The 16,826-nt window shown below is 32.0% G+C and overlaps 6 protein-coding genes across 6 annotated transcripts; 4 read left to right on the top strand and 2 right to left on the bottom strand.

The window, feature by feature from the left end:
- Nucleotides 1-1,322: 1,322 nt before the first annotated feature.
- PHYBLDRAFT_165952 (Homeodomain-like DNA binding domain-containing transcription factor) lies at nucleotides 1,323-4,446 on the top strand (the record flags this gene model as incomplete). Its single annotated transcript, XM_018435331.1, has 4 exons — nucleotides 1,323-1,928; nucleotides 2,001-2,528; nucleotides 4,202-4,241; nucleotides 4,382-4,446. The coding sequence occupies 4 exons, from the start codon at nucleotides 1,323-1,325 to the stop codon at nucleotides 4,444-4,446; spliced, it is 1,239 nt and encodes a 412-aa protein (XP_018294018.1).
- A 1,916-nt stretch (nucleotides 4,447-6,362) lies between these two features.
- On the bottom strand, nucleotides 6,363-7,077 carry PHYBLDRAFT_142962 (hypothetical protein; the record flags this gene model as incomplete). Its single annotated transcript, XM_018430909.1, has 4 exons — nucleotides 6,363-6,391; nucleotides 6,458-6,815; nucleotides 6,870-6,910; nucleotides 6,984-7,077. 4 exons carry the CDS (start codon nucleotides 7,075-7,077, stop codon nucleotides 6,363-6,365), a joined length of 522 nt encoding a protein of 173 aa, XP_018294017.1.
- Nucleotides 7,078-7,419: 342 nt separating this feature from the next.
- PHYBLDRAFT_142961 (hypothetical protein) lies at nucleotides 7,420-8,728 on the top strand (the record flags this gene model as incomplete). Its single annotated transcript, XM_018430908.1, has 5 exons — nucleotides 7,420-7,466; nucleotides 7,527-7,622; nucleotides 7,698-7,767; nucleotides 7,853-7,959; nucleotides 8,065-8,728. 5 exons carry the CDS (start codon nucleotides 7,420-7,422, stop codon nucleotides 8,726-8,728), a joined length of 984 nt encoding a protein of 327 aa, XP_018294016.1.
- Nucleotides 8,729-8,815: 87 nt separating this feature from the next.
- On the top strand, nucleotides 8,816-9,718 carry PHYBLDRAFT_142960 (hypothetical protein; the record flags this gene model as incomplete). The annotated part of the gene is made up of 3 exons (XM_018430907.1): nucleotides 8,816-9,240; nucleotides 9,385-9,506; nucleotides 9,588-9,718. 3 exons carry the CDS (start codon nucleotides 8,816-8,818, stop codon nucleotides 9,716-9,718), a joined length of 678 nt encoding a protein of 225 aa, XP_018294015.1.
- A 338-nt stretch (nucleotides 9,719-10,056) lies between these two features.
- PHYBLDRAFT_59504 (hypothetical protein) lies at nucleotides 10,057-10,574 on the top strand (the record flags this gene model as incomplete). The annotated part of the gene is made up of 2 exons (XM_018440511.1): nucleotides 10,057-10,073; nucleotides 10,238-10,574. 2 exons carry the CDS (start codon nucleotides 10,057-10,059, stop codon nucleotides 10,572-10,574), a joined length of 354 nt encoding a protein of 117 aa, XP_018294014.1.
- A 3,709-nt stretch (nucleotides 10,575-14,283) lies between these two features.
- PHYBLDRAFT_165948 (hypothetical protein) lies at nucleotides 14,284-15,839 on the bottom strand (the record flags this gene model as incomplete). The annotated part of the gene is made up of 3 exons (XM_018435330.1): nucleotides 14,284-14,322; nucleotides 14,634-14,957; nucleotides 14,997-15,839. The coding sequence occupies 3 exons, from the start codon at nucleotides 15,837-15,839 to the stop codon at nucleotides 14,284-14,286; spliced, it is 1,206 nt and encodes a 401-aa protein (XP_018294013.1).
- Nucleotides 15,840-16,826: the final 987 nt, after the last annotated feature.

Raw genomic sequence — 16,826 nt, 5'->3', positions numbered from 1 at the left:
TAATACCATTACAAAAAAGAATCCAAAAATGCTATATTTATTCAGCACCTGCTCCAACCATTTTACAATGTCAGAATCCTGATCTTCTTAATATCAAACTCAACAACTCTTTGTAATCTGCACTCGAAACAAGTAAATGTCCAACAATCTGTTAAACAACTGAAAGCGGTCCAAGAATTATGCTTTGCTCACAATACTACCCGATCTCAATTTTGGAAACCCTCATGATACAAAATACCAAAAAAAACCCAAATATTACACACACAAAAACAGTAACAAAAAATAGCACAAGCTCATGACAAAAAAAAGAAATAAAAAAAGAGATGAAAAAAAAAGAGATGAAAAAATAAAAAAAATAAAAAAAAAAAATAAAAAAAAATAAAAAATAAAAAAAAAAAAAATAAAAAAAAAAATAAAAAAAAATAAAAAAAAGAAATAAAAAAAAAGAAAAAAAAAGAAATAAAAAAAAAAGAAATAAAAAAAAAAAGAAATAAAAAAAAAGAAATAAAAAAAATAGAAATAAAAAAAAAAAGAAATAAAAAAAAAGAAATAAAAAAAATAGAAATAAAAAAAAGAAAAAAAAAGAGAAATAAAAAAAAGAAAAATGTAATAGCAATTTTAAAAATAATTCTCCAAATAGTATAACTAGCATTTTTATTCATAAATTTTTATAATATACATAACCATTTTTTCGCAAATAATTTCTGAAAAACTGAAAGTCTCAATAACTGAAAATAAAATGATATCTTACTGCAAGAAATTTCTGAAAAACTGAAAAACTGAAAAACTGAAAAACTGAAAGTCTCAATAACTGAAAAAATGAAAGTCTCAATAACTGAAAAACTGAAAATCTTAATAACTGAAAATAAAATGGTATCTAACCGCAGAAATTTCTGAAAAACTGAAAATCTCAATAACTGAATTTCGAGCTTTTCCTTGGCTCTATACAAAAAAAAACTTTCTTTTTTTTTTATTTTTTTTTTATTTTTTTTTTGGTTGGGCAAACCCATGAGGAGAAATCCCACCCCTTCCTTCGAGACAGAGGACAGGACACCATAAAGGCTCTGGTAGCACTGTAAATTGGCTAATAAAATAAATGTTCTTAAAAGTGTGAAGAAGCTTAATATGTAAACATTCATTATTCTTCAACACGTTCTTTATCCAAATATATTAAGACAACAGGACAAGACTATACCTTGGTAGAAACGTTTAAGTTATTAAAATATATTTTTTTTTGGTATATATACCCCAGTGTCTTAATAAAAGTTTCTCAGTTATCTTTCTTCCTCGATTTTAACACCCTTTTTATTTTCAAAAAAAAAATGTCTACTTCCAACAACTCCCTCGAATTTGTTATGGACAAGCACTGTGAAATGGTCAGTCACAGCGGTTCTGCAGACCAAACCCAGTTTTCTGGAATTGCTTTCGACCCCTTGTGCGATTTCAACCAAGAGATTGTCGACAAAATGCATGGAGAAGTTGTACTCCGATCTGTGACAGATGTCTTTGTCAACCATGCCGATATGGAATGGACCCGTACCTCGGCCAGAAACCCAGCAGTCACAAACCTCCTCAGTCTCAAAAGTTTCCTGCCAACCGAAGTCAACAAGGCCACAACCAAGACAATTGTTGCACAGAAGCCGAAGACGAATCTGCCGGAGAAGGTCGATCCTGATTCTGTTCCCACTGCAGAAAGCATAGGTCGAGGTTCGTACCGAAAGTACAACCAAAACCAGGTGAACAAGCTCTTCTCCTTGGTTTTCTCGGAAAACCAGACTGCTGCTGCCGCTGCCAGGGAAACGGGGATCAATGTCCGGACTGCCCAGAACTATGTCAGGCTGGCCAGAGAGAAGATCCAGGCCGATTTTGATGCTGCCACAGTGGAGACTGATGAGTCCAATGGGCTGGAGACGATGGAGGTTGAGGAGGTTTCTGCGCCTAAAGAATGAAAATATGGCAACCAAAAGTTGTTCCAGGTGCACTCTGCTTTTTTTTTGAAGTTTTTCGAAAATAAACCATATGCTACCTTGGAACAAGCAAGGATAGCTGTCTTGGAAGAGTTCTCTGGGCTGCAGATTACCAAATCAGCAATCCAGAAGCACTTGGTGAAGAAGTGTGCCCTGACGATAAAGAAGTTGGAGAAGCTGCCTGAGAAGAGAGACGACACCAACACAATTGAGATGAGACGAGACCGCATTTTGGAGTGGCAACAACTTGCGGATTTCAACTATCTGTCGAACTGTGTGTTCATCGATGAAGCAGACTTCAACATGCACATCAAGAGAACTTTTGGCCGTTCCGTCAGTGGCACCCCAGCAAAGACAACTGTCCCGACGCAGAGAGGTGTGTCCATCACCATCCTTGGTGCAATGTGCGAGAGAGGGATCGTCAGCCTCTCGTTGAAGAAACCCACTGCAGTCGCAACCAAGAAGAAGAGAAAGTTGGACATCTACACCAACGTTGAGATGAACGGTCAAATTGGCACCAGAACCCAGCACTACCTCGACTTTCTTAGTCATACAATGGACGTTCTGGACAGCCAGGGTATGCAAGGACGTTATCTCATCATGGATAATGCTCCTATCCATAAGGCTGATGAGGTGAAAAACTTTATTTCTTCCCGTGGGTACAAGTGTGCATATCTTCCTGTGTATTCACCTTTCCTGAATCCAATTGAGAAAATGTGGTCCAAGATCAAGTTTGGTGTCCGCAGAGAAGAGATTACAGAGTCAGATGGGCTCATCTTAAGGATTACAGAATCAGCTAAGACTGTCACCCTTTCGGACTGTTTGGGTTGGATTAACCATGCCATTTCATTCTTTCCTCGCTGTTTGAACAGAGAGCGAAAGCTTTAAGTATGTCTTTTATGTCTATTTAAGCTCTTTACACTCTATGTCTTTTTTTATTTTATTTTTATTTTTTACTACTTTATGTCCCTTTTTTTCTTATTTTTTTTTTACTACTTTATATCCCTCTTTTTCTTATTTTTTTTTTACCACTTTATGTCCCTCTTTTTTTATTTATTTTACTGCTTTATGCTTTTCTTTTTTTATTACTTTGTATTTCATTATATCTTACTTCTTATTATGTGTTCTATTTCTCTATCAACTAATTATGCCTAATAAAAATATCCATGTTTTATGCCAAAAAAATACGACGTTTACAAAAAAAAATACTACGGTTATATAAAAAAAATTCGACGTTTACAAAAAAAAATACGACGTTTACAAAAAAAAAGTACGATGTTTACAAAAAAAAATACTACGGTTATATAAAAAAAATACAACATTTACAAAAAAAAATACTACGGTTATATAAAAAAAATTGTAAGGCGTAAGGATAAAAAAATTGAGTGCCATGTACCCTTCCGCCAATAGTAAAAGGGGGGGAGCAAATTCAGATGGCAATGGGAGCAAATTCAGTTGGCAATGGACGCAAATTCAATTTCTATGGAAGCCAATCAGATGTCAATGGGTTCTAATTAGATGGAAACGGATGCTAATTAGATGGAAATGGGCGCCAATTGAATGGATAAAACCAGTAGTTATAAGCTTATATATATAGCAGACTGACTGTCATCCACTTATATATATAGTAGATTAGTGGTCAATAGCTTATATATATATATCAAATTGGTGGTTATCAGCTTATATATATAGTAGATTGGCAGTCAATAGCTTACATATATATATCAAATTGGTGGTTATCAACTTATATATATACTAGATCAGCTGTCAACAGCTTATATATATGCTAGATTGCCAGTCAACAGCTTATATATATGCCAGATCAGCAGTCAACAGATTATATATATATCAAATTAGTAGTTATTTGCGTATATTTTTACTAGATCAACTGTCAACAGCTTATATATATGCTAAATCAGTGGTCAACAGCTTATATATATATATCAAATTAGTGGTTATCAGCTTATATTTATATTAGATTAGCTGTCAAATACTTATATATATACCAGATTGGCAGTCAACAGCTTATATATATATGAGATCAGCTATAATTAGTTTATATATAGTGTTAATTGGTTGTTATCAGCTTATATAATATTGCATAATATTGTATAATCTTGCATAATCTTGCATAATTTTACATAATTATATATTGACACATATAAGAGAATTTAAACATATGTAAAAATATAAAAAAATAAAATTTATGTAACATATGTCATTATGTATATTAGCGTAACATAAACAATACAAATACATTACTGAAAAAATTTGGTAAAATTTGGCTATACTTGTTATATAACGTGCATAATCATGCATAATCTTGCATAAATGATTTATGTAAACAATATGGTTGAATTCGTGGGAAAAAATGCTAAAGAATAGCTTTTTTCATAAAAAAATTCCTTTTTTAGTCAGTCTGAATGCACTTAGCATGAGAAGTCTTGGCATTTTTAGTGTGAGAAGACATGTTATATAAATAGCAGCGATATAAAAAGCTTGGCATGGAAAAATATTTAACCTTAAACTAGCAAAAAGCCGTTCAGACAATAAGTAAAATATGTCTCTCGTAATAAAAGTTCAAATTCTTACTAAGTAATAATTTTTAAAAAAATTTGTCATATAAAAAAAATTTAGTCATATTATATAAAAGTATCAAAAGATGTAAAGAGCAGGTACAGAATAAATAAAAATTAACTTTCATATTTTTTTATCAATTTCTCATATAAAAATCAAAATATTATTATATATTCATAAAAAAATATTGTAACAAGTCAACTAAATAATACTTATTATATTTTTTATATATTTATGTATTATATATAATGATATATAAACAATTATAAAAGAGATGAGAATATATAAATACTTTTAAGATTAAGTATGATTAGAGTATTTAAGTTATATTTCTTGATATTATTAGATATAAGTAGTATATTATTGTATGAATTTGATATAGATAAGTGTGGATTAATATGCTATGATAATAATATATATAAGTTAGAGAATATTAAATGTTATTAATATATATAAGTTATAAATTAAATATTATTGACTAATATTGGTGAGAGATCAAATACTATTGGCTAATATGAGTGAGGGATCAAATATTATTGGCTAATATTAGTGAGAGATCAAAGACTATTGGCTAATATTAGTGAGGGATCAAATTTTATTGGCTAATATTAATGAGAGATTAAATACTATTGGCTAATATTGATGAGAGATTAAATACTATTAGTTAATATAAATATTATATTAAATATAATTAGTTTATATATAAAATAGATTAGCTTTTATTAGCTTATATAAGTATTAGATTATCTGTTATCTATTTATATAAGCAGCAAATTAGTAGTCATCAGTCTATATAAGCAGAAAATTATCTGTTATCTATCTATATAAGTAGTATATTGACTATCATTGACTAATATAAATATGATATCAACTATTAATGTCTTATATAAGTGACATACACTATGGGAAAAAAGTGGTCTTTTTGGTGGTCTTTTAGGTGGTATTTTAGGTGGTCTTTTGGGTGGCAGTTTTGGTAAAACCAGCAAAAAGACCATCCCTATTTTTGGAAATATAATTAAATCTCCATTGACTGATGGATGTTGGGTTTTATTCATATCCCAATATTTAAATTTATATATTATTCTTCTCGTTCTATTGGTAGAAAGAAAATAAAAAAGAGCTTTCTTATTGGTATAGATAGAAAAAAAGAATCTTTGTATTGTCACTCATAAAATACTTTCGTTATACTATTACTTTTAATTGGATAATATAAACTTTATTGCAGTATGCACATTGATAGTATTGCTCATTTAAACAAAAGCATTCTTTCAATTGGTTCTCATATATATATTCTGATTCATTCACAGTTTTAATTGAGCAAAAAAGTTTTATTTCATAGAAGATTATGTGAAGTTTTATAGAATAAAATCAACAGTAAAAAAGATTGAGACGTATATAAGAATACTTTGAGACTGTATATAGGTTTTCTTTATTAAAGAATACAAAGTTATCCTTTTTATATCAAAACACGATCTGCTTTGTCAGTCACATCTTAATTTCTTAAGTCTGAGTTCATTTAGATATTAGAGAGCTGGTACTGCTATGTTTATAATTTAATCTAATTGCAGTGTCCTCATATTAACTCAGTGCTTACTGAGCTGTCATAATTACAGTACTTACTGTAATTAATTATTGGTCTTATTGATTTACCATAAGTAAAATAAATAAATTATTCATTTGTTCTTGTAATGATAGCTGTTTTACTATAATAATAGAAATATGTTCTTAGATGTAATAAATCCAACAACCAAGTGTCTGGATCACCACAGATCATTATTTAAAAATGTTTTTATTGGTTGTTATAATAGAAATAATATTTTATTCATGAATCGTACTGGCTAAAATTCCTTTAGATTATTACATATTCTCACATTAATTACACAATTTATTGTACCTACCAGATATGAACTTACCAGAGTATTCTCGCTTCTTACGCCCTCTCCAGAGCTGGCTAACCCTTGCAATTGATGCCCAGTTTCTGTGGCATCTGGTAAAATCGATTCCATTGTCTCTGAGTATGATGGAATGATTGATACACAGCCTGTTTTTATCCTCTTGAGGAAGCAATGACCAGCCAGGGTTTGTTCCAAGATCCTGAACAGATGGAAGAGCTGCCAGTTGATCACATATGACCTTGGTACATGTGTTAACAATTCTCTTGGTTTCCTCGGTCAATTCTATTCTAAGATCGTCTGTTATCATCTTGTATATATGCTTTAAAGTTATATTGTTGATTTTTGATACGGGTCTTGGAATGATGCCAGTAAGAGTCTATTATGTTTGACATTAATTGAAAGGACTTTAGTTGTTATAGTATTTGCTTACACTGGTAGAGGTTACAATAGTTCTATCTGGAAATTCCCGATCTTTAAATTCATTGTAAAAACTTGTCATTTGAAGTTGCATCGCATCTTGTTTTTTTTTCTAATGCTTCTTGACGGCCTAGCAATGCTTCTTGACCACTCTTTAGGGAAATAAGTGCAGCTTGTATTCCTTGAAGCAACTGAATCACTGTATTGTCTGTACTGTTCATAATTGTAAAAAAAAATCAGTTACGTGTTTGCTATAGAAAAAGAAAGAAAGAGAAAATGTTTTACCAGAAACTATTATTAGTTTCAAATCTTTAGCTTCAATTTTTTAGCTTCAAATTATTAGTTTCAAATTATTTGTACAAATCTATTGGTTACTCCTGAAGAAATATTGATCTAGTAACTTCACTGATGACATACAGATACTTCTTTAAGATCCCGAGCATATATTCAGAATGCATATAATATCATTGTCTTTATATAATTAAGTATAAAGCTATACATTCAGAAAGTAATTAATTCTATTCTTACTTATATAACAAAGTTTTTTTTTACCTATCTCAAACATGTCCAAAATTACAAAAGCCCCTCGTTACCAATGCCGTACTTGCAAGTTGACCTTTAATAACAGTCGAACACATAAAAGATGTCTCAAATGATGCATGACAAATAGGGCAGAATTACTTGTCAATGGCGAAGTTTCCCAAACTGTCTCTCTTCCTGATCAAAGCCAGTTTACATCAGCAATGATTCCTAACTTGGCTTTTGGGTAAGCTTATCAAAAGCAAAAACACAAAACGATAGACAGTATATTAATTAGCTGTATACTTTGATAAACAAACAGAGAAAACATCAACACAAGCAGTAGTGAGGATATGGATATCATTGACAGTACTGAAGATGATGAGTCCATGGTGAGATACATAAATACATATATTATGATAATCATACTTATTGTTGTTTATCTTACTATAATACAATTTTGGAGAAGAATGCAAGAATGTCATTGACAAAATTGAAGGCACCACACCCTCGCTAGTCTTTGATTTTAGCCAGCCTCTTCCTGTTCCCAGCAACAATGATAAAAAGAATCTCGCGTTCATGCAGTTGATCTAAGAGTTCAGAATTTCTTGTCGAGCCCACAAAAAGATTGTAGAACACTTCAACCAGATCTTTGATTGTTCTATCAATATTATATACCAAGCATGCAGCCCACACCTTGGAAACAAGCTTCTTGAGTACTTCTCGCATATCAAAGCTGACAGATACGATATTTGCATAAGGGGTTGTACACAATTCAACAATGAGAATGATACCACATGCGTAAAATGCAGGGAAGCAAGATACAAAAATGACCAAACTAGCGAAAGTGACACCAGGGTTCCTGTGAGATCGATCGTACAGCTTCCTTTGGCCAGACAGCTTGCTTTGTGTTTGACTGACAACAAGATCAGGACTGAAGTACTCTATCATCACAACTACCAGCCCAGCAAAGATGGGCAGAAAGCAGATGTTTTCGATGGTCATGCATACCAATTCATGAAGCATCTGTTTTCTGGTGAAAATGATATTGCGATTTTGTTGTCCACGGATGGGTTCAACCCATACAATGTACCTGGATCAGTAACCATTGTTCATGCAACTGTCTTGAACTTGAATCCGATGATCCATTATGAGAAAAACAGGATGATCCAAATAGCAATGTTTCCTAGCTGCACTGGTCCCAGTGACATCTGGTCCTTCCTTGAGCCAATGCTGAGAGATCTCTGTTTGCTCCAGACAGAAGGCATGGAAGTAAAGACACCAGCAATGATGATTAGGGCAAAGGTGTATGTCCTCATGGTCACTGGCAATATTCCGGCTTTGGCAAAGTAGGCATGCCATGTTGGCCACATAAGTAAGAATGGCTGTCGTATTTCTCACATAGTGGGCCAAACTTCTAAACATGGTCAGTACTTCCACATGTTGTCTGAAACCCAGACGCGCTCACTAGTGAGTTTCAGGAATTACAATCTGACAAGCAGTGAAGACAGAATGGGGCTCAATGGTCAGCCACCATTAGTCTCAATGGAAACATTATCTGGTCTGTTTTTTTTTGCATTAGATGAGATGCATGGTCTGTGCCATGGAATTGGTAAACAGGTATGGGAACTTGTACGTGAAGAGTATGAACTCAAGCATCATATATGTCTTTCTCTTGCCACTCAAAGGGAGATTGGTACTGTAATTGTAGCTATAAAATTTGCGATCTCTAAATTGTTGCATGGTGCCTCAAGAGACATGACAAAGAATGCCAGTTTTTTTAAAGCTGTGAATTGGGCAAACTTTTTACTCTTTGTTGTCCCCACGTTAGTTGCAGAGTGTGTCCAGAACTTGGTTGCCCAAAAGTCATTACTTGGCCTGATTCAAACATGCAATTTACTCATGAGCTGTTAGTTATCAGCAGTAGATCAAACCTCAATAAGAAAGTATGTTTAATGCCATATTTTATTTCATTTTTCATAGTAATTTACTTTTTTCTTTTTTCTTAGTAATCTTGTAAAATGGAACTTATTTCTAGAGAGTCTTCTTTCTACAGCAGATATTGACATTGGCGTGTTCACAATTAACCAGCACATTATTCAGCATTATCTCAAGATGGTTGACCTATATGGTCTACCAAGAGCATATAGCATATGATCCATGAAAAGAGTCATTGGTAAGTACTCCAGATCCATCAATAGTAACTCCTAAGCCAGTGTCAATACTGAAAACATCATGATCAGACTGGCGCAATTTCAGAGTGTAGCAGAACTGACAACAGTTGCAAGCACAAAAACTTTACCAGCCAATCTTTTAGCTTACAGTGCATGTTGTGTTGGTTGAAGTTGAAGAAGTTTTTAAGAGGAAGAATTGAAGATTTGAGATTAGAGACGAAGATTCGTGAGAACTTGTGTAGGTTTTGTTTATTGAGAAAGGATTTTATATCAAAGTTTGACCAGGTTCCTACACTGAACTACTACTGCTATTTATATTGTTTTGAATTGGGAAAATTATATGACTGGGGTCAGGTAATCGATCCTATCTGAGCCTTAATCAGAGCAACGTGATCTTGGAATAATTAATGTATGATTAATTATATAAATGTGTGTAGTCCCAATGAAGTATTAACATCGAAAGTAAATGTGTTTATGAGTTATAATTATGCTTATAATAATCCACTGATGTATCCTATATTATGGTGATATCATCATATGAAATATAATCACTATCATGCATGCTAAACTTGTGTGTTAAATAATAAAGTAATCGGTAGACACCTTTGACTGGAATAGCTGAGGCCTTATATTATTTCCTTTAGACTTATTCTCAATTACAGCAGTAGTCAATACTCATTTACAACAGTGCATATACCAATGGGTGGCCTGTTACAGAAGAAGGTGATCCTGCCAATGCTGAGCATGACATTGAGTTCTGGGAGCCTTTGAAGAATTTAATAATTTTTTATAGCTTTGAAGATAGATCTCATCTTTCATTGCTTCTTAAAACGTTTTATGATTTAAAGAGAGAAGAATGTAGTATGCTTGAGCCTTCTATAAAGACAAGCCGTAAAGCCTATTTTAATAGCTGTGTTATTGATGCTGCATTCAACCAAAGTTCTACAAAAGAGGCATGTCATGTTTATGTGCAGCTACAAGTAGACATGAACTGCAGAAGATCTCTCTTACTGTCCAGGATATAAGCATTTCTTTGGAAAGGTGATTATATTCTTCTAACATGTACACAACTAGAAGAGATGGCCACTAGCTCTCATAACCATATATAGTGTGCATTTGAAAAATGGATTGCATATTAAATCTGTAGTAAAGTCAAAGACTATAGGGAATCATACCAGTGACATTGTAGAGTTGGTTGACTTGGTGCCATTATATCATTTGGCCTAGCCTTAAATGTGGTCTAAAATTGACACTTGATGTCTTAAGTGATATATAATTTGTTTTTTTCTGTAATAAATTTTTTTTTTCTAATTGTTTTAACAAATTTTATTCAAGCAGCAGAAAGTTTAGATATTTTCATTTTTTTTATTTCTGACATCTAATATTTCTCAATTCCAATCTATATTTATCAAAAATGTAAGGTATTTAATTAAAATGGACATTTGTCCCTTCTGAGACTTAATTTTAAGTGATTTATTTGCTTTTTATTAATCATTTCAAAGAACAATGATTTTCTTGTTTCAACTTGGATTTTTGGTAATATTTTGATTATTATAGACCAAAAATGAAGTCTCAAATTCGAAAATGACCAATTTTTTCTCATGGTGTAAGAAAAGTAAGAGAAATAAAAGGAGAGAGAAAATAATTTCAGAAAAGAATAAAGGGAAGAGAAATTGGTTTTTAGAAAATTGGGAAAGGAATAAAAATAAAAATAATGAGAAGTCAAATTTTTAGAATAAGAAATAGAAATAGTATAAATAAAATTAAAGTTAAAATTAAAATATAAAACTAGTATTGGGGGTTTGAGAATTTGGAACTGATTAAAAAGATTGAAATTGATTGAAAAAGATATTGGTTTTGTGGCCAATAAAAACCACACTGCACTGTGTCAGAATATAACTTGTTGTGATAAAATACTACCATATAGATAATATCAAGTAACAACTAATCATAACCATTATTTATCCACCTTATAAGAGACTTAGTAGAATAATTATTAGTCATCACATTGGTATTAAATTTGTTATTTAATGAACAAGAAAATAATTTTGGCAGAGTTTGATTTTTTCTTTACTTTGAAATAAATAATAAATAAAATTAACTTCTTGTGTTTTAAAGTTTTTTGCTACACTTGTGTTGAGTTATAGTGTGTGGTGCAACTGGTCAGAAATCAAATTATATAATATTCTAGAGAGATGTCTCTGCACATAACTTACGTTTGCACTTTTAAATCACTAAGAACATAGGAAGTTACTAAATCACATGACTTACATTTGGTTCTTCTATATTTTAAAACAAGTACATGAATTACTCTCACACATGTAATCCACAATTGTAATTGTGTGCCCAATTGAAATTAATAATAGAGACAAGTAATCATTTAAATGTGAAGAGAATATATGAATCTAGCACATATAATCCACGATCGTAATTGTGTGCCTAATTGAAATTAATAATAGGGACAAGTAAACATTTAATTGTGAAGGGAATATCTGAATCTCGCACATATAATTCACGATCGTAATTGTGTGCTCAATTAAGATGAACAATAGGGACAAGTAGGTAAATTTAGGAATTAAATGACACACTATATAGCATTTGAATTTATACAAGAAAACTTCTGGCTATCAAGACAACTATAAAAATTTGAAAGGCTTTCAAAAATTTAGACAAACAGGTAGAATAAATGGGTAGAATAAACAGATAAAATAAACAGGTAACATAAACGGGTAGTATAAATGGGCAGAATAAACAGGTAGTATGAATGGGTAGTAAATATCTAAAATTGATAACAGTATAAATAGCACATAAGAGAATTTAGGAAGAAGTGTTAGGATAAATATTAGAAGATGAGTATATACAAATTATAAAACAAAAGAAACTAAATTACAAGAGTGATATTATTGCCACTTTGCTTTAATCAAGGTTTTCAATTTTTGCATGGATCATTTTCAATTTTTCCTTTAATACAAAATCTTTACAAGAATAAAATATTGAAATAAGCTTAGACAAACGGGGTTTTCTTTCTTTTCATAGTATGATTATTGCTTCTTAAACTGTCCCAATGGAAACAACCAGTCTATCTTATATAATATATATTATATGTATAGTTATTACTGCAAAAATTGTATAATTGTACTGGATTGAAATATATGTTGAATTGAGGGAAAAAGATAATTTCACTCAGTTTAAAGAGATGTTCCCCCCGAATGGAAACATAAGTTATATCTTTGGAAAGAAGACTTATATCATGGTGAAATACTTAGATTTACATGCCGCCTAAATTAGCTGGTATTTTTTATTCAGCTTTTAAATAAAAAAGAGATCTAGCATATATTCTCATTAAAGTTTGGTCATCATTTCTTAAATGGGGTGGTCAGTTTAAATAAAACCAATCTGCGTGAGCTAATTATATCAAAGGTTCTCCAAACTTTACTCAATTTCTATTAGCTATATATCTCGAAATTTGGGGAAACAGGTGGAGAAACAGGTTCACAATTATAATCCGGCTTTTTATTTAGTATTTTATACAATTAATTTTATTATATAATTTTTTAATTTTTGGTTTATTTGATAGAAAAAAAATGATTTCTAGATAAATATTTTGATTTCACAGTATCCTCTCCTTTTACGCATTTTGAACCCATTGGATATATCTTGCTTAATATCATTGCTCTATTTAATACCTGAACCAGACATTGAATACTAAATTGAAAGAAGAAAAGCACTGTTTAAGAGCAGCATCAACAATAATTAATGAATGCATAGAATATGATATATAATATTGCTTATAGTGTGATATACTCAATCAAAGTAATATCAATAAATACTTTGAGATAGTCAAGATTCTAAAATATCTTTTCTTATCAGTACAGATATCAAAAAAAAGCATTATGTAACTTACAAATTGTATAGCTAGCTGACTAAAATAAAGAGTGTGACTAAAAAATATATTTAAAGAAGTATTTCTACAGATTAGTAATGGAAAAAAGATAGATTGAATCAATAAAAAAACTTATCATCATACTCAATTTAGAAATGAATAGAGCTAATGAGAAAGAGTGAAAATGACAAAAGAAAATAAAGGAAAATGATAGTCAGTGAAGAGCTTTGAGGGAATATAATTCTTATCTTGGTATTTAATACTATGTATGAAAAGACGTGTAAGTGTTCTATTTATCACCTATAAAATACTGGTTTTATCCATTCAATTGGCGCCCATTTCCATCTAATTAGCATCTGTTTCCATCTAATTAGAACCCATTGACATCTGATTGGCTTCCATAGAAATTGAATTTGCGTCCATTGCCAACTGAATTTGCTCCCATTGCTATCTGAATTTGCTCCCCCCCTTTTACTATTGGCGGAAGGGTACATGGCACTCAATTTTTTTATCCTTACGCCTTACAATTTTTTTTATATAACCATAGTATTTTTTTTTGTAAACGTCGTACTTTTTTTTGTAAACGTCATACTTTTTTTTTGTAAACGTTGTATTTTTTTGGCATAAAACATAGATATTTTTATTAGGCATAATTAGTTGATAGAGAAATAGAACACATAATAAGAAGTAAGATATAATGAAATACAATGTAATAAAAAAAGAAAAGCATAAAGCAGTAAAACAAATAAAAAAAAGAGGGACATAAAGTGGTAAAAAAAAATAAGAAAAAGAGGGACATAAAGTAGTAAAAAATAAAAATAAAATAAAAAAAGACATAGAGTGTAAAGAGCTTAAATAGACATAAAAGACATACTTAAAGCTTTTGCTCTCTGTTCAAACAGCGAGGAAAGAATGAAATGGCATGGTTAATCCAACCCAAACAGTCCGAAAGGGTGACAGTCTTAGCTGATTCTGTAATCCTTAAGATGAGCCTGTCTGACTCTGTAATCTCTTCTCTGCGGACACCAAACTTGATCTTGGACCACATTTTCTCAATTGGATTCAGGAAAGGTGAATACACAGGAAGATATGCACACTTGTACCCACGGGAAGAAATAAAGTCTTTCACCTCATCAGCCTTATGGATAGGAGCATTATCCATGATGAGATAACGTCCTTGCATACCCTGGCTGTCCAGAACGTCCATTGTATGACTAAGAAAGTCGAGGTAGTGCTGGGTTCTGGTGCCAATTCGGCCGTTCACCTCAATGTTGGTGTAGATGTCCAACTTTCTCTTCTTCTTGGTTGCAACTGCAGTGGGTTTCTTCAACGAGAGGTTGACAATCCCTCTCTCGCACATTGCACCAAGGATGGTGATGGACACACCTCTCTGCATCGGGACAGTTGTCTTAGCCGGGGTGCCACTGACGGAACAGCCAAAAGTTCTCTTGATGTGCATGTTGAAGCCTGCTTCATTGATGAACACACAGTTCGACAGATAGTTGAAATCTGCAAGTTGTTGCCACTCCAAAATGCGGTCTCATCTCATCTCAATTGTGTTGACGTTGTCTCTCTTCTCAGGCAGCTTCTCCAACTTCTTCATCGTCAGGGCACACTTCTTCACCAAGTGCTTCTGGATTGCTGATTTGGTAATCTGCAGCCCAGAGAACTCTTCCATGACAGCTATCCTTGCTTGTTCCAAGGTAGCATCTGGTTTATTTTCGAAAAACTTCAAAAAAAAAGCAGAGTGCGCCTGGAACAACTTTTGGTTGCCATGTTTTCGTTCTTTAGGCGCAGAAACCTCCTCAACCTCCATCGTCTCCAGCCCATTGGACTCATCAGTCTCCACTGTGGCAGCATCAAAATCAGCCTGGATCTTCTCTCTGGCCAGCCTGACATAGTTCTGGGCAGTCCGGACATTGATCCCCGTTTCCCTGGCAGCGGCAGCAGCAGTCTGGTTTTCTGAGAAAACCAAGGAGAAGAGCTTGTTCACCTGGTTTTGGTTGTACTTTCGGTATGAACCTCGACCTATGCTTTCTGCAGTGGGAACAGAATCAGGATCGACCTTCTCCAACAGATTCGTCTTCAGCTTCTGTGCAACAATTGTCTTGGTTGTGGCCTTGTTGACTTCGGTTGGCAGGAAACTTTTGAGACTGAGGAGGTTTGTGACTGCTGGGTTTCCGGCCGAGGTACGAGTCCATTCCATATCGGCATGGTTGACAAAGACATCTGTCACAGATCGGAGTACAACTTCTCCATGCATTTCGTCAACAATCTCTTGGTTGAAATCGCACAAGGGGTTGAAAGCAATTCCAGAAAACTGGGTTTGGTCTGCAGAACCGCTGTGACTGACCATTTCACAGTGCTTGTCCATAACAAATTCGAGGGAGTTGTTGGAAGTAGGCATTTTTTTTTGAAAATAAAAAGGGTGTTAAAATCGAGGAAGAAAGATAACTGAGAAACTTTTATTAAGACACTGGGGTATATATACCAAAAAAAAAAAATTTAATAACTTAAACGTTTCTACCAAAATATAGTCTTGTCCTGTTGTCTTAATATATTTGGATAAAGAATGTGTTGAAGAATAATGAATGTTTACATATTAAGCTTCTTCACACTTTTAAGAACATTTATTTATTAGCCAATTTACAGTGCTACCAGAGCCTTTATGGTGTCCTGTCCTCTGTCTTGAAGGAAGGGGCGGGATTTCTCCTCATGGGTTTGCCCAACAAAAAAAAAATAAAAAAAAAAAATAAAAAAAAATAAAAAAAAAGAAAGTTTTTTTTTGTATAGAGCCAAGGAAAAGCTCGAAATTCAGTTATTGAGATTTTCAGTTTTTCAGAAATTTCTGCAGTTAGATACCATTTTATTTTCAGTTATTAAGATTTTCAGTTTTTCAGTTATTGAGACTTTCATTTTTTCAGTTATTGAGACTTTCAGTTTTTCAGTTTTTCAGTTTTTCAGTTTTTCAGTTTTTCAGAAATTTCTTGCAGTAAGATATCATTTTATTTTCAGTTATTGAGACTTTCAGTTTTTCAGAAATTATTTGCGAAAAAATGGTTATGTATATTATAAAAATTTATGAATAAAAATGCTAGTTATACTATTTGGAGAATTATTTTTAAAATTACTATTACATTTTTCTTTTTTTTATTTCTCTTTTTTTTTCTTTTTTTTATTTCTATTTTTTTTATTTCTTTTTTTTTATTTCTTTTTTTTCTTTTTTTTTATTTCTTTTTTTTATTTTTTTTTATTTTTTTTTTTATTTCTTTTTTTTTTATTTTTTATTTTATTTTTTATTTTTATTTTTTATTTTTTTTATTTTTTCATCTCTTTTTTTTTTCATCTCTTTTTTTATTTCTTTTTTTTGTCATGAGCTTGTGCTATTTTTTGT

The sequence above is a fragment of the Phycomyces blakesleeanus genome (assembly GCF_001638985.1).
Source record: "Phycomyces blakesleeanus NRRL 1555(-) unplaced genomic scaffold PHYBLscaffold_6, whole genome shotgun sequence".
NCBI lineage: Eukaryota > Fungi > Mucoromycota > Mucoromycetes > Mucorales > Phycomycetaceae > Phycomyces > Phycomyces blakesleeanus.
The sequence above is the reverse complement of the archived record's forward strand: the minus strand, read 5'-3'. Positions and strand labels throughout refer to the sequence as shown.